The sequence below is a fragment of the Protomyctophum parallelum genome (assembly GCF_964188405.1).
Source record: "Protomyctophum parallelum genome assembly, chromosome: 15".
In the NCBI taxonomy this organism is placed as follows: Eukaryota; Metazoa; Chordata; class Actinopteri; order Myctophiformes; family Myctophidae; genus Protomyctophum; species Protomyctophum parallelum.
Window position 1 is genome coordinate 38,054,728 of NC_139710.1, and position 14,783 is coordinate 38,069,510.

General features: G+C 43.1%; 1 protein-coding gene across 1 annotated transcript; it reads left to right on the plus strand.

The window, feature by feature from the left end:
• Positions 1-7,068: 7,068 nt before the first annotated feature.
• Positions 7,069-11,445, plus strand: LOC310871838 (potassium voltage-gated channel subfamily V member 2-like; the record flags this gene model as incomplete). The annotated part of the gene is made up of 3 exons (XM_083783473.1): positions 7,069-7,761; positions 8,298-8,972; positions 10,886-11,445. The coding sequence occupies 3 exons, from the start codon at positions 7,069-7,071 to the stop codon at positions 11,159-11,161; spliced, it is 1,644 nt and encodes a 547-aa protein (XP_083639599.1). The 3' UTR covers positions 11,162-11,445.
• Between the last annotated feature and the right edge of the window lie 3,338 nt (positions 11,446-14,783).

Sequence of the window (14,783 nt, forward strand, 5' to 3'; positions counted from 1 at the left end):
GGGGACCACCAGGAACCCCCTCCGTCATTTAGCTGGGGACCACATTTAGCTGGGGACCACCAGGAACCCCCTCCGTCATTTAGCTGGGGACCACATTTAGCTGGGGACCACCAGGAACCCCCTCCGTCATTTAGCTGGGGACCACATTTAGCTGGGGACCACCAGGAACCCCCTCCGTCATTTACCATTTGACTTTCATTTTACACTGTAAAATGAAAATGTACTTTTTATGTTATACACTGCAGTAACCTGTACTTCACAAACAAGTGTGCATGCTCCAATGCATTACTCCTTGCACCATGAAGGGTGATTTATGAAATAATTATATTATTCTTTACCTTGAACTTTTTAATTTTGGTGGTGGCTCAGGGGTAAAGCAGCTGGTAACCGCAAGGTTGCCAGTTCGAACCCAGGCTCCCCCAGAGTTAGTGTTGAAGTGTCCTTGAGCAAGACACTGAACCCCTAAATGCTCCTGATGTGCTGCTTGGTGCCTTGCATGGTTTCCTCCGCCATCGGTGTATGAGAATAGGTGAATGTAATGCACAATCTCTGTAAAGCGCCTTGGATATTTTAGAACATTTAAGAAATGTTCAGTTGTTAATTCAAAGAATAATCTGGTAAAAGAATGTACACTGTACAAATTGTATAATAACACTTTAAAACCTGTTATTAATAAAACATATTTCACAATAAAAGGTCTTAAGATAACAACAAGCATCACAATCCAATATTTAATTGATTTAAGAGGACATTTCAGTAAAATGTATATAAAAGTATTTGGGATGGAGACTTTGGACAAGATGTGGGAAACCTGAATTAAAAATATTTTATATATTGAGTAGCTCAATAAATGGCAGGCACTCTTTGTTACAATTTCAAATGTGCATAGGCTACCACCACTCACTCACTGCTCACTAAAGACAAAGTAAACCCTTAAGAAACACATTAAAGGTAGTGTAACTGATAAAGTATGTGTTCTTAAAAAAAGAACTACCAGCATGCATAATGATAGGTACATTTTAATTTAAGATGGGCACGTGCAACACAAACGCTTTTCAGCATTTAAGCCATGCTGATAATCAGCTGATAATCATGCTGATAATTACACTGAGAAAGACTTACGAGTCACGCCTGAATGAATTGTGTCCGTGTCTATATCTTTAATTGAAGGACCCGCTTGAAGAAGCCATCCTCACTGTTTAGTTTGTATATTATTATTAGTAGTATTATCAAGATTGTTGTAGGCCTAGTTGTTATATTTATAGCATTATTAGTTTGATTACTTTATTGGTTTATTGGACTATTTCTGGGCAATGGCAACGCCTCCCCAGGCCTAATTGATTGACAGCAAGAGTTCAGGCCTGGGTGATTGTGATTGGTGAACAGCATGCACCTGGGTGGACAAACGTGTTTTCCCAGCACACAGAGAAAAAAATCCATAAGGAACTGTTTGTATGCACTTTTAATGGATCAAGTAAATATGCTAACCACAAATTAAATCAACCTGTGGACATTGCCTGCGTACAGCCATAGTCTGGTGCATCAATGGGTTTGTTGATTTGTTTGGAACCGACAAAATGACAGACCTGAAGGACTATTCTGTGAGTGCTGGCACTTCTTTTCTGATATTGAACTCTTTAAAAGAATTCCAGTAGTACGTGTTCTCACGCATCAACTGCTCCAATACACAATGCTGAACTGTGGTCATATTAGGAAAGATATGGCTTTGCCTTTGAACCTTGTTGAAAACACAAAGGTGCATTTTTGGGGCGGTTACTTTTATTATTTATTTCCCTGAGTGAGTGTGTGTCATGAGCCATGTGAATTATTTTAACTCTAATAAGAATAAGAATAATAGTAGTACTTTTCTGAGTACTCAAAGTCACTTTACAAAACTGGAAACAAAATGAAAACAACTATTTTATTTTAGGAAAAAACGAAATTGAAAGGTTAAAGGGATATTTCACTTTCTAATATGTTTGGTTTGGGGTCATTTTAACATTATACTCAGGCTTTTGTGGGCACCCCGTATAGTTTGTATGGTTAAGTTAATTCCTTGAGCGGCAGTGGATCAGGGTAGAGTGGCTGGATGGCAACCACAAGGTTGCCAGTTCGAACCCGGGCTCCCCCAGAATTGCTGTCGAATTGTCCTTGAGCAAGACTCTGAACCCCTAATTGCTCCTGCTGTGCTGGTTGGTGCCTTGCATGGTTTCCTCCTTCATCGGTGTGTGTGTGTGAATGGGTGAATGTGCATCTATGTAAAGCACCTTGGATAAAGGCGTTATATAAATACACCATTTGCCATTTTTTCCCTTTATTTAGATATTTGATTTCATTAAAAATATCAAATATCAAATGCTGTTCCTGTCCAAACTGTGTGTGCAAAGTATGTCCAAGGGTGAGCATGTACACTTGTACTGTACAGGAAGAGGAGAGGGCCTAGTACCGATCATGGGGGACAGGAGATGTTGGCAGTTTAGTCCAGGCCCTTAGGGAAAATGTTGTGCTAATTCATCTAAAAGCGCCAAATTTTGCACAGATGTAGCCCAGGGCATGCTCTAATGATTTAGCTAGGGTGCCCAAGCTGGTGACCTTGGGAAACTTTGTGACAGCTGCTGAAAGTTGAAACAAAAAACATCGCATGGATGCACCTGGGACGTATCCTCAGTGATGTATCCCAAGGTCATCTGGGTTTCGGGTCTTGCAACATCTGATAACATCATACTCCTCACTCAGGTGACCCAGCCGGGGTGATCAAAGTCCCGACTTAGATCCCAGTAGCTACCCACGATCAGTCCTATTAGGGAAAGACCACGGCCACACAATCCTCCGCTCCCAAACTATACTCTGCCGGGACTGGGAGGTATGGAGCGTGGAAGGACTAGGGCTAGGCTCTGTGGGTTGACTCCTGTCCGGGCCCCTCCTACGTCTCACCAGGCCCACGCCTGCTCTCACCAAGTGCAGCCAGGACCTGTGCGTTGCACCAGACTCCCAGCTACAGACACTTCATTCAGGAGTCGCGGATTCTTGAACTAGGGGGTTTTCGTGATTCTGAATCTATTCCAAGCATTAGTTTTGCACAAAAAACACTCCTTGGGGGCAAAATTCGGCCATAGCCCAAATGTGATGTCCTCATCATATTTGTGATGAGGGCTATGTCTGCTATACTGTTAATGGGGTGATATGTCTGTAAGTGAGGTAGAATTTGAACCAGCAGAGGGCAGTGTCAGTGATTCCAAGGGTGGATTTGAGGTGTGAGATTGAGTATGGATTATGGAATTGTGTTTCCCAAACAGTGGGTCTGGACCGGTATGGGTCGCGAGTGAATAAACCTTTTTTTGGTTTCCTACATTTTTATATTAATTATTTCAAAACATTTAAATCCCCCAAAACGGCCTTTTTTCATGATTTTTCTAAAGAATTCCATTAAAAACATTATCCATGAATTAGTGGGCCAAAAAATAATTTGAAAAAGTAGTGAAAATCTACGCGTTGTGCGCTTGTAGATCTGCTATTTTCAATAGTTACTAGTTAGGGTAAATCATTTGGGAACCTCTGGTGGCGTATGTATGGTATCAAAACCAAAGCAGCACTGAGGTCAAGGAAGGAAGGAGACGTTAAAATGAGCCGGTGTCAGAGAAGAGCAGGAGGTCGTTACGATTTGTTACGACGATGGGGCCGTTGTATGTGTGCTATGTTTGGGGCGGAAGCCGGATTGAAAATCTTTACGTCTAACCCTTTTGCTGTCAATGTCACAATAGGTCAGAGGAAGAGCAAATATGAAACAATCTGTCTGCGTATTCCATTTTACCGAACAATGTACAGTATGTGAATGTGACACAGGGGATTACTGCCAGATGTCAATGCAAGTCTTTGTGACTCATATATGGCATCCATATAATTGTCCGTGGATGTTGATTATAACCTACATTCCAGCTGTAGGCCTATGGTAAGCTGCTTTAAAGAGCCTGTAAACATTGGATCCCTAAATCTTTGCAAACAAACAGGAGATTTTGGGACGCCATTCATGATGATATTAATCCTGAATGCCAAACAGGAGGTCCTGGGAGGGCATACATGGTGATATTAATCCTGAATGCCAAGTGTTGGCCATGTTGAATCTAAGAATGTCAATTCTTAGGTAATTTTATAGTTTTATTTGACAAGAGTGAGTGACGGCTTCAGCGACAGATGACAAAGCATCCAAGACTCCCATGCACAATGAGTGAGCATTTTCCCACTGGATTAACAGTGACAGACATTAGACAAATATAAATGGAGCCTTTTTTTTTGAAGTTTAACTTGTTCAAGATTGGTTAATGTCTCAAGACAGAATTTATTTTCTTTGATGATGGGTTCCCACTTTACGTGTGTTTACCCCACTTAAAGATGGAGCTTAATTAAAAAACTGATTGTAACTGATTTGTCAAGGATGTGTGTGTGTGTGTGTGTGTGTGTGTGTGTGTGTGTGTGTGTGTGTGTGTGTGTGTGTGTGTGTGTGTGTGTGTGTGTGTGTGTGTGTGTGTGTGTGTGTGTGTGTGAGTGACAGTACATTAACAGTTGATTCATAGAGTGCTAATGTCACTAACAATTTCTTTTGAACCAATCAGCTGTGGGTGATGGCCCTGGGACGAGAGAGGGGAGGTGTTTGGCGCTTAATAACTGTCAACATTCTGAGCCAATGGCCTTCATGCACAATGTCGTGTCCGGCGAGCAGCCCTGTTCTAATCAGCATGCCAATCAACTTATAAGAGGATTCCATTCCTGAGTTATGTCTAAGTAGGCCTACAGTTGTTTTGGTTGTGTATGGACCATCTGATGATACTTAGTGCATGTTTCATTCGGTCTGCTACCCTGTTTTTTTTCACAGATGTTGTGTGGTGTTCTGATGAAACAAGCAGAAGGTTATATCTGATGAGATCCTGTGGTTTGTCCGTGGAACCGTCCAACACCTGCCCCCGGCCGACCAACCACCCCCGACGGGAAGTAGGATCAATCTTAATGCCTTTATCCTCTTTCATCCACCCACTCATTTGTTCAGCTTTAATTGAGACAGGGGGCAGGGGGGAGGAGTGGGTCTTTAGAGACACACTGAGATCATAGAAAACTAGAAGAAGTGCCCCTCGGGGCACAGGTCTCCACCAGGGTTGATATTTGGATAACATCTGCAGGACTAATATAAAAAAAAAGTATAATAAATGGGCCTCCTGGTGGCGCTCGAAAAGGCAGTATTGAAAAATGCAGGCCAGATTTGCATACAACGTTTTACACAGATCGGTGTAATCGGTGCACACATATCGGTGCAAAATCTGAAGGAGTTATACAGGGCCTAGTGGGAATGTGAAGGAGTTATACAGGGCCTAGTGGGAATGTGAAGGAGTTATACAGGGCCTAGTGGGAATGTGAAGGAGTTATACAGGGCCTAGTGGGAATGTGAAGGAGTTATACAGGGCCTAGTGGGAGTTATACAGGGCCTAGTGGGAATGTGAAGGAGTTATACAGGGCCTAGTGGGAATGTGAAGGAGTTATACAGGGCCTAGTGGGAGTTATACAGGGCCTAGTGGGAGTTATACAGGGCCTAGTGGGAATGTGAAGGAGTTATACAGGGCCTAGTGGGAGTTATACAGGGCCTAGTGGGAATGTGAAGGAGTTATACAGGGCCTAGTGGGAGTTATACAGGGCCTAGTGGGAGTTATACAGGGCCTAGTGGGAATGTGAAGGAGTTATACAGGGCCTAGTGGGAGTTATACAGGGCCTAGTGGGAATGTGCGTGCAAAATGTCACAGAAATCACACAATGTGTTCATGATTTGCGTTTTGTCTGAAACGGAGCACTTTGGAATCCTTTTTTGCTAAATACGGCCCCCTGGTGTTGCTATAACAGGCCAATGTGAAAACTTTGGGGCAGAGGTTCAGCTGTGGCATCCAGGGAGGGTGTGTGTGTGCAGAGTTTGGCTGCCATTGAGCAAATGGTGCCAGAGATGCACAAAACATACTCTCTCCCCATGCCTTCGGCCTGGTGGAGACAATACGAGCATGCTATATTCTAACCATGCATTGCACAGCCTTCCAAATCTATAACCGGCCTGGAATACTCTAGGGATTAAATATACACTAGACTAGATTAACAAGTAAGACGCGCAAACGCGGGAAGCGAACGCAGCTTGTGTGTGTGTGGTTGTGTGTGTGTGTGTGTGTGCTACAGCTGCTGCCCTGTGTGTGTGTGTGTGTGTGTGTGTGTGTGTGTGTGTGTGTGTGTGTGTGTGTGTGTGTGTGTGTGTGTGTGTGTGTGTGTGTGTGTGTGTGCGTGCTACAGCTGCGCCCTCTGGTGGCGGGCGGGTGGTGTAACAGCGGGACACACACACACACAGACATTCAGCCCTTGCTGTCATAGTAAGTGGCTCACTGCGTTCGCAATAAAAAAGGACACCGCCTCTAAGTATTTAGGCGTGGATGCACTGCAAGGGCTATAGAGCTTGATTTTGTTTTTTAATTCTCTTTTCCCTGTCTCCAGTACACACTATAAAACTGCCACAATCTGATTCATTATTATTTTTTTAATATTTTTTTATAGAGCTGTGCGTTGAATTTGTACATTTGAAATGCATAATTTATTTATTTATCAACTGTTTATGTTTTGTTTCATTTTGTGACTTTAGTGAGGCATTATTCAAAGCCACTTGGGGATTTATTATCTCACCTGCACACAGTTGTATCACTTTCTTTTTTTTGTTTTTAATCATTTTGATGATGCAAAGTGCAAATGAAAAACATAAACCATGCAAACAAGCATTCAGTGAGATATGTACGCCACATACATACAGTAGCAACGTCACATGAGTCAGCCAGGTTGTTTGGGTCAGAGGATAATGGTACTTAGACATCTTGTAATCGTGGATCCTCTCTGTCAGCAACATTAATGGGGCCATGAGGCATCCTACTCACATCCTCTGCCATGCTTAAGCAGACCAGGGAGTTGAGGCGGGTGGAGTAGTAGGTCGGTAGTAGAGGTCAGGAATGCTTGTGGATCTCAGTGTGTTGTTATCTGCCGTGTAGACTGGCTGGGTGAATGGACGACGTGGGCATCACCAAAAAGATGAACAACGCCAGGAGGCAGAGCCTCTTCCCCAACTACAAGACTACGATCACAGACGCAGACCGGAGATTCTCGGAGGACATCATTCCACTGGCCACGTGGCGGTCATGGAACTCCATGCAGGACCTGAGAACGGACACGGTGACGAAGGACATCTATGACATCGATCTGGGATACGAGGAGGACTTTTTAGAAGACGACGACGATGTCGTCGATGACATCCCGGACATCCCGGACATCGCCGACATCCCGGACAACAGACAAAGTTATCCCCCCAAGAAAAACTACATGATCAATGTCAACATAGGGGGGAAGAACTACCAGATTTCCTACAAAATGGCTGCAAAGTACCCCAAGACCAGACTCGGGCGCCTCGCCACCTGCACTGACCACAACATGAAGTTGGACCTTTGCGATGACTTCATCGCGACGAACAATGAATTCTACTTTGACCGCGACCCCGATGTCTTTCATAACATCTTCCTCTTCTATCAGACCGGCGTGCTGTACATCAAAGATGAGCTGTGTCCGCGAAATTTCTTGGAGGAGATCAACTACTGGGGGATGAGGATCAAAAACACCAGCCGTTGCTGCCGCATCTCCTTTGAGGAACGTCAGGATGAGATTAACGATCAACTGAATATTCAGCGGGAGCTAGAGGCAGAGGTAATCAGTATCAGTTCATATTAGTACAGTATATTTGGGTATTTTCTGATTATTTACCTTTAGGCCTATGCCAGATCTGATGCAACTAATCCATCCTTGTCTTAGTTCAGCGGAGTATACCTATGTAAAATATAGCACTACAATTTGGTGACATTTATGAAATAATTATTTATAGACACCTTATTAAGACACAAGAACAGGGGATGGTTACCAGATTTGTCACTGACAAATCAGGTTCCCTTCGGTCGATGGGCACTGATTGTTAGCAGGTTAGGTTTAGGTGTAGTTCTTGTCAGGTAGGGTTAAGCTTAGGTTTAGGCATAGTTTTTGTGAGATTATAACCCTGCCCTACTAGTAGTAGCCCGTGGACTCCCAGGCTGTGCGAAATACAGAGTCCCCGTTCCCTTCTCTATAGTGATGATCCATTGAAATTAATCAGTACGTCAATTCCCGTTTTCCTGCTCTTTCCCGTTTGTTTCTCAATTCACTTCCGCTACCACGGGGGGGGGGGGGGGGGGGGTGGCGGAAAACTCTAGGTGGAGATCGAGGAAGACGAAGAGCTCTTCGAGGAAATGTGGTTTGGCAGCCTGCGGCGGCTCATCTGGAACCTGATGGAGCAGCCGTTCTCCTCCATCCCGGCCAAGGTGCTAGCGGTGTTCTCCAACCTGTTTGTGCTCATCTCTCTGGTGGCCATGACCCTCAACACGGTGGAGGAGATGCAGTACAAGACGGCCACTGGCCAGCTGAGCGGAAAGACCTACTGTGAGTTTGTGGAGAACTTGTGCATCGCCTTCTTCACCGTGGAGTACCTGCTGCGCCTGTTGTCCACGCCGGACCTGGCGTCCTTCAGGAGGAGCCTGCTCAACACGGTGGACCTGATCGCCATCATGCCACAGGCCCTCCAGATCACCCTGGAGATGTTCAGCAAGCACGAGGCGGACATGCAGGCCGTGGGGCAGGTGGGGAAGCTAAACCAGTTGCTGAGGATCATGAAGCTGGTGCGCATTTTCCGCATCCTTAAGCTGGCACGGCACTCCACAGGCCTGCGGGCGTTCGGCTTCACCCTCCGTCAGTGTTATCAGCAGGTGGGCTGCCTTTTCCTCTTCATCGCCATGGGGATCTTCAGTTTCTCTGCCATGGTTTACACCGTGGAGCACGACATGCCACAGACCAACTTCACCAGCATTCCCGCCGCATGGTGGTGGGCCGCTGTAAGTAACCTATAAGTGGATGCAAGTCTTGTGATTTAACAGATTTTGGGCGGGAACCCCTTTTGGTGTTAGCATTATGTTATGCTTTAGCTATTGAAAAATAGCAGATCTACAAGCTCATAGAGCTTGTAGGTCTGCTATTTTTGAAAAATCGAAGAACGACTGACTTTTTCAGAAAACTATTTTTAGAAGGCATTTGTAGAATCGTTCCCAGGTCAAAATGGGTTAATTAATCAATCAATCAATCAATCAATCAATCAATCAATACTTTATTTCAGACCCAGGGAGGTCCATATCACAGAAAAAAATACAAACAGTATAAAACACATACAGTAGGCTATACAGTAGAAAATAAATAAAATAAATACAGGTTTTCAATGTCTAACATGCAGACAAGTCCGCCAATGCTTCCACAATTTGTGGAGAATCAATACGAACTGTATACAGGGTTACAGAGCACAGCAATGGGAATAAAACATATAGAAAATAAATTGAAGGTAAAAGATTGTATGCGGCATACATTACTTACAAATGGCACCGAATGGTCGCTAGTGGGAGGATTGTGAGCTGCTCTAATAGACTTTACAAAATATAAGATTTTAGGCAATGATCTCATGCTCAAGTCTTGGACAGTTCATGTAGCCTGTCCTACAGTATCAATGTAGCTCATTTGGTTGAATTTGACTGAGAGTAGTACAAATTCTTCCAAACCAAATTCAACCAGTTAAATTGACCATCAGGATTTTACTGTTTTTATTATTTAGACCCATCTGTGTTACCTCATAGCTTTTAACCACTTTAACCATTATTCTAAACTTTAGCTCTTGAAAATAGCAGATCTACAAGCTCATAGCGCGGCACCGAGTGCTGTGCTACAAGCTTGTAGATCTGCCATTTTTGAAAAATCATGAAAACGTGTGCAAATCTTTGAATAATATATTATTTCACAGTGAACGTTTTTAACTCAAATATTTGCTTCTTGGGGGAGTAAAACCATAGACTGTAAAAAATATGGACAAAGCGTTCCCCGGGTCTAACATGAAAGTAAAATGAAGCCTGTCAGTCCTTGAATTGTAAATCGCCATCTTTCTAGATCCTTTTCTAGCTGGCCCATTGGCTGGCCCAGACAACGAGGCGGGACTTCCCCCCTTCTTCTTAGTTGGTTTTTATTTTGACTCGAGTGGGTGGGAATCCCGATCATAGACTGTAACGGTAGCCACGCCCCTCAGAACATATGCGACTTTATGGTCATTTTTTTTATAAATGGGACCATCATTTTCCAAAAAGAATATTATGATATTAGAAATGAGACTTTAAACTAGTGACTGGAAGCAGAAAGTATTCGTGACCATGTTTATTAAGGTAATACAGTCTAGGTGGGGGTTTTTTTTGGGCCCAATGACAGCGCCACAACAGGCCATTAAATGAACTTTCAGGAAATCCCGATTTCCTCAGTGGCTTCACAAAATATCTGTCTGACTGCCCCCCTGAGTAAAACATAGTTTCAGATGGGGGTTGGCCTGGCCAATCAGCGGCAGCTAGAGGCGAGATCAAGGCAGGACTGTGTAAGCCTTGATCCCGCCTCTAGCTGCCGCTGATTGGCCAGGCTGTTTGGTGGCCGGAGCATCGAGTCTGCCTGTGAGTTCCCAGATGGGAGCAGGAGGGGGGGAACCCAGTGTACTCTTTGCTGCCCCATCTGGTGGAGTCAGGTTAGGTCGGCGGCCAATTAGGCTACATATATTATTTGGGGTCCTTGACATGAAATCGTTTGAGAACCACTGTTATAGAAACATGGGGTTTTCCTGAAAACAGTCAGTATTTAGAAGACATGATTTGTAGAATCTAGTCTCAGGTCTCAATGGGTTTTCATCCAGTTGTGAATTCTCAGTGATGTTTATATTGATTCCCTGCAGGTCAGCATCTCCACCGTGGGTTATGGAGACATGTTCCCAGAGACCGCGCTAGGCCGTATCTTCGCATTCGTCTGCATCTCCTTCGGGATCATCCTCAACGGCCTGCCTATATCCATCCTCTTCAACAAGTTCTCAGACTACTACGCTAAGCTCAAGGCCAACATCTACGCAGGAAACATGAAGGGGAAACACAGAGGGAAGGTCAGGTTTCCAGAGAGGACGGTGAAATATATCAATCTCTGTTGTAACCAGAGCGGACATTCTCACTTGGAGTAATATCAGACGTGTGCTATACTATAGCTACCGGTATGTGTTTTTTGTTTTGTTTTTTAATAACAAAAATATTTTGGGGAAAACGGGGTGTAAAATGTAGGCCTATATAGTTATACTTCGTCCCTTGCACTGCTTTCTTTGTAATAAGTGATTGCAGCAGCTTTGCCTGCAGATATTTATTTTACGTTTGCATGTGTCTCACGCGCACACACACACACACACACACACACACACACACACACACACACACACACACACACACACACTAGACTACAATATGCAGAAGCGCTGCACTTTTGGGGCATAATTATACATTACTTGACGTTTAGAGCAAAGCAGTATTTATTTTCTCTTGTCTTTTCTTATTACTTGCGCAAGCAGAGCGCGGAAATACTAGTTTCGCCCAGGACGATATTCGACGCGTATGCACCGTCCCAGCAAATGACGTAATGATTACTTGTGCCTGATACGGCAGTGGTGCCAGATTACATACATGTATACATAGGAACATTACCTTTAATCCTCCCGACACTAAAACATATTATCGTCATTACGTCACCATCGAAAACCAATTACACTCTGGCATTGGGTCCTTTAATCCACATCTTTATTACGTCATCATTGAGAGCTAGTTATACCAGTTATACCCTGACGTCATATGCTGGGACGGTGCATACGCATCAAAAGTGGTGCAAAGTAACCACAGTATACCGCTAATCAACTTACAAATTACATATATACATAGAGGCATTTCCTTTAATCCACCCGACACTGATCGACATATACTGTACGTCACCATCGAAGGCATTGGGTCCTTTAATCCACATCTTTATTACGTCATCATTGAGAGCTAGTTATACCAGTTATACCCTGACGTCATATGCTGGGACGGTGCATACGCATCAAAAGTGGTGCAAAGTAACCACAGTATACCGCTAATCAACTTACAAATTACATATTATACATACACAGACACAGAGGCATTTAGTATTAATATCACTATAGTCCAAGATTAAGTAAATTTAAAGCAATTGACAATTCAAAATAAAGAATTAAAGAATTATACTGTATACTTGATAACATATTTTATTTCAGTTCATATACATTTTCTTTCATCGGATATCGATGATTTATTTGTCTTTGAAAAACTAAAAAGGGATCCAGAATAATTCTAAATCGATAAAACTGTATTTCTTTTATAGATAGAAACTTGTACCATACTTCATAATACTACTTTTTTACATGCATAAAGTAGGTAGGTAGCAAATAGCTAAACCTAATATTTCAACATTTCAAACGTTCCCTCACAGAAGCTGAGATTTGACAGTTTGTAGCGGTCGACAGTACTTGCGCGCTCTGCTTGCGCACTAGTTGCAACAAGCAACTCGATGAATTTCTAGTGTATTTATATTTGAAATACCTTAAGTTATTTTCAATGCTTCATTTGCTTTTTCAACTCTAAGATGTATCTTTTTTTTTATATATAAACATGCAATAAAGTTTGACATGACATGATGACTTTGACTAGCCTGGTAAACCAGCTCCTCTCCCTTGAAAACACTCCCTTGAAAACACCCTGACGGGTCCATTTGGTTCCATTTGTACACTCTCAGAGTTACAGATCCATTAACACAGCATTTATTGACGCTGTCCCCTGTGTTATTGCTGCAGTGGTGGAAAAAAGCGATTGATTGATTGAACGTTTTATTTTTTACAGTATAATAAGGGTAGGCCTACATTTCAAACGAAAGCACAAGTCATTACAAAAACTGTTAGGCTATACTGTGGACAACAAGTGTGTCCACCACTTTCAATTCATCTGAACATTTAGAGACGTACAAATATACACTTCAATAAAAGTGTGTCATAATAGGCTAGTTTTCTAGTTGTATGGTCAACCAGACCATAGAGTTATGGGACCAGACAGGGTCCTCCCTTCTGAAAATATGTTGTGCCAGTCAGGAACCACAACATTTGTGTTGTTATTTGTAAAAATGTTTCTAGAAAATTAGTATTCAGCTGTGTAATGTATTCAGCTATTAGTGTAGAATAGCTGACGAATCTCTCTCTCGCTCTCGCTCGCTCTCTCTCGCTCTCTCTCTCTATATATATATATATATATATATAGTGAGATGTGGTACATTACATGCATATATATTTAGAAATAGTCACCAAGGATCAGATTAAAGGCCAGTACAGTATAGTAAAAAACACTGTCACTAAAGAACCTAACATCCGTCTATACAGCTATTCAGCATCCCCAAGACATCTGGTCCCTCAATAACAACTGGCCACCACTAGGCGGCAGCATAGACCAACACAACAAACACCAGTGTTTTGTAGTAGACTACATGGCAGTTCTAAGTAAGACCCATGGGGGAGACATGGGATTTTTGATAACTGTGCAACCATGTGTGCAACAGAGCCTGCAACTGCTAAACATCAACTCTAGCTCAGTCCTCACAATGGGACCAAAAAGAATATTAACAGAGTGGTATAATAGTGATAGTAGCCTAGTATAATACAAGGAACTAACACAGGCACAGGTGAACTCAAAGTAGGAATCATTCAACACATGGCAGGCTGCTGGGACAAACACAACAGGACACAGGTGAGTAGGGCTCAGGATGTTTAATGGCTACTGTTGCGCCTTTCTTCGTCCTTTTTGAGTGGTGCAACCACTCCTACAATCAGGAATGTCCGTGTGTATCATGTGTGCATGTATCATGTATCAGTCATGAGCACGAGTGGTGTGCACATGAGTGAAATTGGAAAGAGAGAAGTATGTGACATGGCTGCCACCTGCTGGACGCAAATCCAACTACTGACTGACTCTAGGTTCATTGATATCCATAATAAAGCTAATCTGACGGAGCAGAGAGAGAGAGAGAGAGAGAGGAGGGGGGGGGGGGGGAGTTGCACCACTCGGTTCACACAGGTGTGATTTTTTTTCTCCAAACTTGACTACGGTAGCGGTGGTCTCAAAAACGTTGACAGAAAAATACTTGCTCACCGTATAAAAAATAGAAGTAAAACTCCTTGGGCTGAGAAATATACATTTTATTTTATCATGCTCATAAAGTGCTCTGTGCTCAAAGTGCAATTAAAAAGCAAACGTTTCGGTCCTAAGACCTTCGTCAGTGCTATATGGCTACAGCAGACAGGAAAGAACAAGAACATTATTTATTACCAGATACACAAGAAACACATGCATCAACAACCTAACAGAACAAGTGAAAATACTATAGCGCCTGTTTAATAACAGTCAGTCAGGTTGCTGCGTAGCCCAGTGGTTCCAAAACCTTTTCATGTCAAGCAATTAAGGACACCTGAATTGACACTAATTAGCCCGCGGACCCCCATTTGAAGAGATGCGCGGTCCCCCCCATAAGAGAAGATTTTTAGGCTCTATAGCAGTGATTCTCAACCCGTTTAATTTTTGACATGCATTAGTCTACGGACCCCCATTTAACAAATTCAATTTAACTCTGAGAGTGTGGACCCCTCTCTCTCAGATAAGGGTCCATTTGGTATCATTTAGCTGGGGACCCCCTGGAACTCCCTTAAGGACCCCTGGGCCCCTGCATACTTTGTGAGCCCACTCAATCGGCCCAGACAGAGTTAC